Source organism: Contarinia nasturtii, unplaced genomic scaffold, assembly GCF_009176525.2.
Source record: "Contarinia nasturtii isolate CC-2019 unplaced genomic scaffold, AAFC_CNas_1.1 Cnas_scaffold_1182, whole genome shotgun sequence".
NCBI lineage: Eukaryota > Metazoa > Arthropoda > Insecta > Diptera > Cecidomyiidae > Contarinia > Contarinia nasturtii.
Genome location: NW_022198526.1, coordinates 2,213,629 through 2,224,220, shown reverse-complemented (window position 1 = coordinate 2,224,220; position 10,592 = coordinate 2,213,629). Strand labels below are relative to the sequence as shown.

Genomic DNA, 10,592 nt, shown 5'->3' with positions numbered 1-10,592 from the left:
CATTGAAATTGGTTTGTTATTGTTTTAAATTGAAGAGGGAAAAAAAGAAGAATTTGGTCGATTTTGTTGCCATTACCTCGTGTTCTGAATGCAATAACACCATGCAGTCATTGAAAGATCAATTTCAATGTTAAATTCATCTGATTCCCAAACAACAATCCAATTCCATTGAATTACAAAAATTATCCCGCAGAACAATGCAAACCGTATGTTGAAGATGATGAACATGACTCTCGAGCGAGAGAAGCAAAAAAAACTATTCAATTTAACTCGCAGACACAACAGCACGAATGTAGTACCTCACGACCATAAATACTGAACAAACGCGCGGTGAATTATGTGAAATTGCCTTATGTAGAATAAAAAAAATTGAAAAAACAAGAGCTCATTCTTTTGTCTTTCTCTAAACATTATATTTTTTATTTGAAATTCCTCGATAAATACGAGCATTAATTCGCTTTACACATATACACAAGAACATTTCATTTGTAGAGTTACCGGCAACATTGTTATATGTACTGAGTGTGTGGTGCATGTATGATCAATGTTATGTGAGAGAAGACAAGTGTGAATAAGAAGAAGTTCCTGTGGCAAACTCTTCTCATCATTGCTATTAAAATATTGCAATATTTTCTTCTGTTGTTCTCCTCCGTATAATTTTCCCAGTGAACGTTTGAAAAGCAACGGCCTTTTTTATCGTTTTAACAAATTTATGGATTCTCAGTCAGAACAAATCGTGTGTTGTGTTTCTCTCTAACGTGCACCAGATGCGATATGAATGTGCTATCGCATATCTTGATAAAAATGAAAATACCCGTAAACCGAATGCAGTTATTCACACGACCAAACAAAATCTAAACGCATATAAGACTTTTCAAAATGCACAAAATTTCCGTCGCTTGTTTTTTTTTCTTTCATGTGTTGCAATACGTAGGTTGCTCCATAATTTTTTTTAAAATGGTACTTATAGTGTTGTCCGATGTAAACCATTGTCATATTCGTAAAGTTTGATGTTTTGGTATGTATTCGTGCCCTGAACCTTTTGTCGTACGAACGCTATTTGTATTGTTTACAGTGACTGGTAAACTGCGACTCAACAAAAAAATGAATTTACACGTGAAGATTTTCGTAAAATGATTTACTACGATTTTCGAAGTAAATTATCTCAACAACAGTGTTTCGATCGACTTCATTTGGCCTTTGGCAATGAAGCACCAACCCTTCAGACAATTTATAACTGGTACCGAGAATTCCGTTGCGGTCGTAGTTCGCTCAAAGACGAGTTTCATACAGGTCGTCCAAAATCGGCTGTTGTGCCACAAAACATCGATGCTGTCAGAAAACTGATTATGGAAGATCGTCATGTGACCTACCGTGAGATTGAGGCATCTTTGGGCATTTCATCCCACAGCATACATACAATTTTGCATGAACATTTAGCCGTAAAAAAGATTTGCTCTCGTTGGATCCCACATAAATTGACCGATGAACAAAAAATGGCTCGTGTGAGTTGGTGTAAAGAAATGCTCAAGAAATTCAATCGTGGTGCTTCAAAAGACGTTAATAAAATCGTCACTGGTGACGAATCGTGGATATATGCCTATGAGCCCGAAACGAAACAGCAGTCGACTGTATGGGTCTTCCAAAATGAAGATAACCCAACGAAAGTTGTTCGAGCAAGAAGCACTTCGAAGCGAATGGTCGCCTGTTTTTTCGGGAGAAGTGGTCATGTGGCAACCGTTCCACTAGAGGATCGTAAGACCGTCAATTCTGATTGGTATACCACCATTTGTTTGCCCGAAGTGTTTGGTGAAATAAGAAAAAACAACCACCGTCGCAAAATAATTCTTCATCACGATAATGCGAGCTCTCACACATCTTTTCAAACTACTCGATTTTTGACCGGTCAAAACATCGAACTGATGGGTCATCCACCGTACAGTCCTGACCTGGCACCCAATGACTTTTTTTTGTTCCCAAGCGTGAAGAAAAAACTACGTGGTCAACGATTTTCGACACCAGAAGAAGCAGTTGAAGCGTTCAAAACACACGTTTTGGAGATATCAGTTTCGGAGTGGCACGAATGCTATGACAAATGGTTTCATCGAATGCAAAAGTGTATCGATCATCTCGGGGAATATTTTGAAAAACAATAAAACCATTTTCGACAAAAAACAACTGTGTTATATATGTTTTTAAAAAAAATTATGGAGCAACCCTCGTACTATAAAAAAATGTATTTTCGAAAGAGGAGGAAAAAAAAACACATGGAAAGAGCAACAAAATTACCTTCTGATTTGGCATCGGCAGCTACTTTTAAGTTAACTAAACCGATTTTATGGAATAGAACCAAATCAAAATTAATGATTTCCTTTTATCGCAATGCGGGCCAGTATTGCAATTATCCGTAGCTCTTCTGATGTTTGATACTAAAATGCCATAATAAAACTAATCAATTACACACATTCTCATCAATTCAAAGTGTTAATATGGATCTTGCATCTTTCATGAATCGCGGTGGCATATGGTTTTGCTGTTTGCGGTTTAATTAAAAAAAAAATCAAAACGTGAACGAAAATGAACAGGCAATCCGTAAGAGGCGTAGAGTTAAAAGTGCTTCTATTTATGTTCCCTATTCATTAATTCTTTCACAACAACATGCATTATGCGAATAGTGTGCTGTGCACCGAATCGAATTCATCTGCCAGTTGATGTCGATAATTCTCTGGTCTGGCACACCAAACATTTCTTCATCTGAAGTTCATGTACATTTTTGGTGTTTTAAAGTATTTTAATATATAATTAAAACAAACATTTTAAAACACACTTTTAAAAAAACGAATGTCAATATTTCAAATTTGGCGAGGGAAAAACACTTGCAACAAATATTGGATAGTTCGATGTAAAACAAATAACTATAGTTATATATGTTCAAGATTTGTTTATTTTCTCAGCTTTCAGCGAAATGCGTATCGTTCAACACAGCTACCGCCACCTAGTTGTGTGAATTTGATTCAATTTGCCGAAGTTTTTCAAAGCTCTTTCTTCTATGTATGAGTATTGTGTATTAAATACAGCATTTTTATTTTTATTTTTTTGTGCGTTTAAATGTTTATATTTTAGAAATAATTCTGATGTCAGCGTTAACTTATTTAGAATCATTACAAAAAAATGTTAAAATAAAATGATTTAACGAATTTAACAAAACGTAATACAAAGTTGATTTTATGCATGTCAATAAAAATAAGCTAAGTGTATAGCATATAATAATATAATCAGCAGTGTATAGCTCATTTGCATATAAATGCACCACAAAAGATTAACAAGTGTTTAACGTTCGACGGTTCTTCCATGTGTTGTTCTGATAATGTAATTATCTGGGTAAAAAAGATTTCGACATCAATTGCGCACTTAGATTATGTAGACAATTGAAGTATATACACTCTTGTGCATATAGTTGAGATTTAAGAAATGTGATAAAAAGATTAAATTCCAATCCCGAAAAACTCCTCAGTTAATGTGTAACAAAATGTGAAATAATTTGTTTGAGTTCATTTTATTGGTTGTCATCGATTTCACGGAGCAAAACATACAGCGCAAAACCGAGTAGTAGCCTAGGTTGTAGCTTTTGAATAAAAGAAACAACACATGCACACAAACATCACATGTTATAAGAGTGTATGGAGTCAATTGATCTATTTTATATTTTGCTTGTTTTGTTGTGTGTTCGCCGCAATCGCATTTGTTTATCAAGTGAGTCAGCGGCGATTATGTGTTATGAAATGTAGCGATAGTAAAATAAACTCGCAAATTTGTTTGTTGGTCATAGTTGCGAAATTCATGACCTTGTGAAGAATATTTTTAGTGTATGCATGTACAGTGGCCCAGTGTAAAAGCAAGTCAATTGTGTATTTATTTTTTGTTTTATGTGTATACATTAACATTCACAGTCCCAATGTGATATTCACAGTATCGGATAATCTGTTTTCAGTTCACAGTCTGCTGTCTGTCAAATCACATCACATTTTATACACAAAAAATCAAGAATGAATTTTAAGTCTGCTATATATTCGGTTTTTACTTTCTTTTATGGTTATATACAAATCACAGCCGAATATTGGAAATCAATAGGTAATTTGTCGGTAGAAGACACTATCTTGATAATTTAAATCTATTTATATACATTATTTTCATCACAATTTTATTTTTCATATGGACTGCCGTGGGGATTTTTTTTTTCATTTTTTCTGAGAATAGCATGTGCACTATTTAATAATATTGGCGGTGGTAAAGTGTTTTTTTTGCTTGTATAAAATCTAGGGGCATTTCTCACATTTTAACTTCATAAACTCAGAAGCATGAATGTAATACTTCTCTTCATTTAGATATAAAATTAAAAATTCATCGGAAAGTGGTTAAAATAAATTAATGGCTAACAAAAGTGTAGAAAAAAACAACCACAAAACGAATCTTTGTGGTTACAAAAATATTCAATTAATGATGAATTTGGAAATTATGTGGTTAAAATTTGTACATCCAAAGTAATGCGGTTGGAATGTGGTTAAAAAATTGAGGTTATATCAACCACAACATTTTTAATTAATCATCAATTTAAAGCCATGACCTAACGGTGACAAAAAACCTTAATCATATATTTAATGGCAAATAACTTAATCTACGTATTTGCGAATATGTCATGTGAACATTGTATGACTACTTAAATTCACCGAACTGCATGTTTATGACCCTCGACGAATTTCCTCAAACCAACATCTGAATTATAGTAAATACGTAAATTGAGCATGTTTGGCATTCAGTTTAAATTTGATAACATTTCTGAGTGAGAAATTCCTCTAGCATGAAATTTAATGCCTGATTAAAGCTATAATTAACGTTTTTTGAAATGTTGTTCATTAGCAGATATACCGAGTTCATCTCATGAAAACATTGAAACATCCAAACAAATGAAAGGATGGAAAATTGACGAGTATGACGGAATTGCTGCGCTACAATTTAGCGATCAGCTAAAAATGCCAGCAATAACATCCGCGAATGATGTGCTTATTGAAGTTTATAGTACATCTGTTAATCCCATCGATCAACTTATGATAGGTTTTGTATACATATTTGACTAATTTTGCGTTTTGATAATTATTCGCATGACATAGCAAATATTCATTCATTTGATGTACATTTTTAGAGGGCTATGGAGCTAATGTAATGAATACTCTTAGATGGATAAGTAAAATTAAGGAATTCCCATTAATTTCCGGAAGAGAGTTTTGTGGCGTTGTAAAGGAAAAGGGAAAGTCAGTGCGTGACGATATTCAAATAGGAAGTAAAGGTATTAAATTAATTATCACTACAAAGCAAGCTACAAAGTCATGGTCTTTACTTTCATCTAAATTTAATGTACTTTTAACCAAATAAGTGTGGGGTCTTGTGCCAGCGCATATGCCAGGGTCACTTGCCGAATATGTTGTGGTTAACCAAAATACTGTAAGTTCATTGAACGCATTTACAATATATTTCATTTCAGTTGACAATGTGTTTGTTTTCAACTTGTTTATTTTTAGATAACTCTTAAACCTGAAGGCATTAGTGATATTGAAGCTGCTGGTGTTCTTTATGCTGGTCTTACTGCTTGGTCAAGTTTGTTCATTTCCGGTCTGGCTGGTGGCGTTCAAGGAGCAAAGACATCAAAAGGTGAATTTAAAAACAATTACTTTTGTTATTGCAATTTATCACATTGTTTTTGGTGCCTTTTTGTAGGTGGCGGAAGAGGATTGCGTTTATGTATTTTGGGGGCATCTGGAGGTGTGGGCACGATTGCTGTCCAAATGGCAAAAGCAGAAGGAATGATAGTTACAGCAACATGCAGCACAAATTCGGTTCAAACCGTGAAAGATCTAGGAGCCGATTATGTAATCGATTACAGAACGGAAGATCTTAATAAAGCATTCCGCGGCTTGAGCTTTGATATAATTCTTGATGCGGCTGGTCAGGGTCCAGAATATGCAAGAACGCTTCCATGGAAATTTGAACAATACATAACGTTAACGCCGCCACTTCTTAATAATACTGACACGAACGGCGTTATTATTGGATCGATAAAAAGCGCTATAACTTTATTACAAAGCAATATCCAAACTGTTTTCGGTTACGGTGGCCTACTGAAATGGGGTTTCTTTGTACCGGCATCGCAGGGCATCCAATATTTTAAAAGATTAGTCGAAAGCGGTAAACTAAAACCGGTCATTGATTCTACATTTGAATTCAATTCAACCAAGGAAGCTTTTGAAAAAGTCGCCAGAGGACATTTAAGAGGAAAGGTTTTAGTAAAAGTCAAGCAACAATAAAAAACAGATGTACTCACGATCACAAAACATAAAACCATCAACAACAAAACAAATTGTTAAACTCTTATCAGTAATTAGTTTAGTTGTTAGACTTTTGTGTGATATTAAAAGCCATGTGCGAACTTTTTTTTGTAATTTCATATTTAAACTCATACAAAGTAAACTACGTTTTGAAAATACGAAAATTATATTTGTACAGTGATAATCTCTATTTGCTCCATAAAATGTAATTTGTCTAAATAAATTGGTTTATTGAGTTATTGATAATTTTGATTACAAATCGTTTAATATCTTCAAATTATTGTCACAATTGTTTATGTTCAAATCTCTAAAAATTGTTTAATTTAGATTATTTTCAATGAACATATCAATGATGAACTTCCATAGATCAATGGCAGCTTTGGAAGCTGGCTTATTTAACGGAAATGAATCTTCGTTCAACTTGTCAAGCGATGGCATTGAGTGATGATTAGCATTTGATGTTTTTGCCACAAGAATGGAAGGGAATAACGAAAATTTCGCCTTTTCTCGAAATTCCTGCCACATCCTGAAGAAACATACTGTAGTGATTGTATTTTGAAATTAAAATGTTCATAAGTTTCACTTACTTTTCCTGTGTATAATCGTCCGTTGAACATTTTACAAAGTTCATCATTTTTCGAAACTCCGAAATATAATAATCAACAAATAACGTGAAATTAGTTTTCAAATCATTTCGGCGAACACTTGTGAATAAAAAGAACGTCAAATCAAACGCAAACGATTCATAATAATACAATTGAAAATCGTAAATTTTCACTTTTATCGCATTAGTATCTAAAAACATAAAACGAAATTTTACATTTGAATGTAGCATCGCCATTAAATAACATCAGGCAAAATTTCACATTCATTATCGAGCACTTGAACAATTTATTTTAAAGTACCTTTTCTTATCATAATATTGTTGATCCATAAGTCGTTGTGAACAACTGTCGTGTACGGCGTATCAGTGGCAATGGTTTTGTTATATTTCTCATTCTTCGCAAAGATGCTCTCAATTGCAGTAATCGCTTCCGCAGAGAGATTAAGAACCAGTTTTATCTCGCTGTAAATAAACTGAAGAAGAAAAATAAACATTTTTCTTACAACAATTAGAATATTGCTTATCAAACAGGACATACTTCATATACTGGACTGCCGATTTCTTTCATTCTGTCAAGTGATTTCATAAACGGATCTATTTTTCTTTTGTATAATGTTGGTTCCAATCGTCTCATTGCAATACACAATGCATGAAATTTTGCCAAAACCTGTTAATAATAAAAAGATTTTTATGATTCGTGTATGACTGTATGTTTAACAAAATTCAACGTTGAATTTGGAATGCGGAATACTTTAAGGATCGCCAATGTTTCATTTGTATTGAAGCCGATGCGCTTATCTCCATTGATGAAACCTTTAAATTTCACATTTTCAAGCAATAATATTGCATCTGAATCAGCATATTCTGCGTCTGTGAAATTAGAAATATGTATATTTTTTCTTAATTCAGATCAATCATATTATGGTTTACTAGGGTTTAATGAAAATCTCGATCCAAGGTATGGAATGAACGCGTCTAATCTCTCTTCCCTTGGTACATTTGCAATCTCTTCAAACTGTTCCAAAGCTGGAATTATTTCCGAGTAAAAGTGAACTTCTTTTACAAATGTCACTGTTGGTTTGAAAAATTCAGCTAGAAATGGATTTGTCACTGGTGTTTTTATGACCAAGTTGCGGATGTTATTCTGTGTTTTAAAATATATATTGATTTTTTCCACTTGTGTTATCGATTATGGTATTAATTGAATCAAAGAAACTCACTTCGATAGAACCATTATCTTTACCACCCACTTTCAAAACAACTGATCGTAATACAGCACCAAAATTATCTCCGGGCCTTGTTAACGATTTCAATGTGTATTCCAAAACGGTTCTATTGAGACTATTCTCCAGAAATTCGGTAAAATTTTAGATTTGAATATCTTCCCCAGATGAAATATTGTGTTCACTATACGCTGCTAAAAGCAAATGTAAAAATGACAAAATATACAAAATGTGTAACATTTTGAATAAGATCAATAAGATCACAAAACCAAGCTTTCAATAACAGATATTACAACATACTGATGCAAACAACAATCATTCACTCCAGTTTTTATTATGTAGATGCTGCGATAAAGTATTTCTTTCCTCATTTCTGATCCCCACCAGAGTTGCGTTTTTCACACTGGAGGTGCACGCATATAGTAGACTTCGCACTCACAAACTGTGTGCGGCGCACACAATGCTTTTATTTTTAATGTGCACACACATAGAAGTTTGACAGTTGTCGAAAAATTCAAAACTGATATATCATGACAGTTTGTGAGTGCGATGTCTACTATGTGCATGCAGCTCCAGTGTGAAAAACGCAACTCTGATCCCCACCAAGAATATTATTTATATTATAAATTTCAAGAAAGTTCACGGCCGTACTAAACTTATATGTTGAAACTTGACATTTATTTGCGTAGATGAGAGCTTTGCTACCACTACCATTACTATGAAATTTATACTAGTAAAAATGAGTTTTAAGAGAAGTATAACAATTAATCGAAATGTATTACCAATAGTATACATAAGAATAAATAAAGATTAACTATTTTCAATATAATATAAAGTAACATCAAAATAATCCATTTTCTGTAAACATATCAATCACGAATTTCCATCGTTTCAGAGCCAATTTCGATGGATGTTTCATCTTAGAAAAGGTTTCGGGTGAAATATCATTTACCGAAGATACGGTGCTTTCATCTTCCATTGTTAGTTTCGTAATGAATAGTATATGCAGCAATTCATTTTTTGCATTAATTCGAATTTCGTTCCACATTCTAAAAGATAACAGTTATCTTTAATTAGTTTTTGTTTTATAATATTAATATTAATCATTCTGGTATACTTTTCGTATGTATAATCGTTTAGAGGAAGATTTACAAATTGTATTATTTTTATAAATTCCAAATGATAACGATCGATGAATGATTTGAAATTCATTGCCAAATCCATGTCACAGACGCTTGTAAAAAGAAAAAATATCAAATCGCAAACAAAAGTTTGATAAAAATCCATTTCCCGCATCATCTAAACAAATGAAACAGAATAGAATGCAAAATTAAACGTATTAATAAAATAATTAATCCAGCACATTGTATTACTGCCAGCGAAAACAACATTTAAAAAAGTGCAATAGTATGCAATCCACGAGTTTGCTTGTAGTCATTCATTCTGGGCAATACAATTATATATATTATATTTCACGAACCATTCTTAATCATGATGTTGTTGATCCATAAATCTCTGTGAACAATTGTTGTGAAAGGTGTGTCATAGCACGGTTTGTATCTCTTACAAATTCATAGCAAATTAACAATTGTTTTTCAATATCAATGAGCAATTTTGGATCTAAGTTTTGAATTGAGTGTAATTCGTTGCAGACGCCCTGTAATGAAACTATCAATAAATTAAAAAGTGCTAATATATTGCTCTATTTACACTAAAGATTTCTGCATTGTTTATAACTAAGTTGACGTCATTCAAATAGGACGACTACTCAAATGTCCGCACATGAAAATATTTTTTCGTGTTGAATATGTATATTTACTGTACCAAAGGTGTACTTCACTGTACCGAAAACCATTCGAAAGTGTACCACATAGTTTGGTCAATATCCGGAATCGAAAATATGGACATCTTCAATTTGCCGCAAATTTTTGTAATATTCATTTCTATTTGTCTTTTAGTGTTGAAAAATGATTGTACCCAAAGTGTACTCTCCAAAAAACATAAATATGGGGGAATATTAACATTTTGTATGCGTATATGAACGAACGCGTCACTGAAAATTTATATCAGAACATTTCCATATTTACAGTATTGCGTCACAGTGGGAACTTCGAAAGAACTTTGTACTCATATCAATGTTTTGTACTCATATCAATAATCTTTTTAGTAATTTATGACAAAATTCTAACGCTAAGTGTGTTGAGACCTGATTTTAGCGTAAAATAAATGTCAGATTCGGTTTTCTCGTGCCAAAAAACGGTTGCCACCATTAAATTTTTCGGGTCCGAATTATGTAAAATCAGTTGTCAAAGTGGACCAACAAAGTAAAAACCTAGCACATTACAGTGGATTAGTAGGATATTAAAATATAGGTGGCCGCTTAAG

General features: G+C 33.1%; 2 protein-coding genes across 5 annotated transcripts; one reads left to right on the top strand and one right to left on the bottom strand.

Moving 5' to 3' along the window:
- The first annotated feature begins 3,982 nt into the window (after positions 1-3,982).
- Positions 3,983-6,632, top strand: LOC116344867 (reticulon-4-interacting protein 1 homolog, mitochondrial-like). Of its 4 annotated transcripts, none has more exons than XM_031773684.1 (7): positions 3,983-4,131; positions 4,258-4,287; positions 4,921-5,112; positions 5,201-5,344; positions 5,432-5,499; positions 5,577-5,706; positions 5,773-6,632. In XM_031773684.1, exons 1-7 carry the CDS (start codon positions 4,047-4,049, stop codon positions 6,357-6,359), a joined length of 1,236 nt encoding a protein of 411 aa, XP_031629544.1. In that variant the 5' UTR covers positions 3,983-4,046; the 3' UTR covers positions 6,360-6,632. The 4 variants fall into 4 exon arrangements, with proteins under 4 accessions (XP_031629544.1, XP_031629543.1, XP_031629546.1 ...); XM_031773683.1 differs by having other exon boundaries at positions 4,918-5,112; XM_031773686.1 differs by lacking the exon at positions 4,258-4,287.
- Positions 6,587-8,348, bottom strand: LOC116344929 (the record flags this gene model as incomplete). Its single annotated transcript, XM_031773792.1, has 7 exons — positions 6,587-6,906; positions 6,968-7,175; positions 7,286-7,457; positions 7,523-7,651; positions 7,736-7,854; positions 7,915-8,128; positions 8,205-8,348. Coding segments are annotated over 7 exons (1,194 nt in total), but the record flags the coding sequence as incomplete, so codon positions are not given.
- Between the last annotated feature and the right edge of the window lie 2,244 nt (positions 8,349-10,592).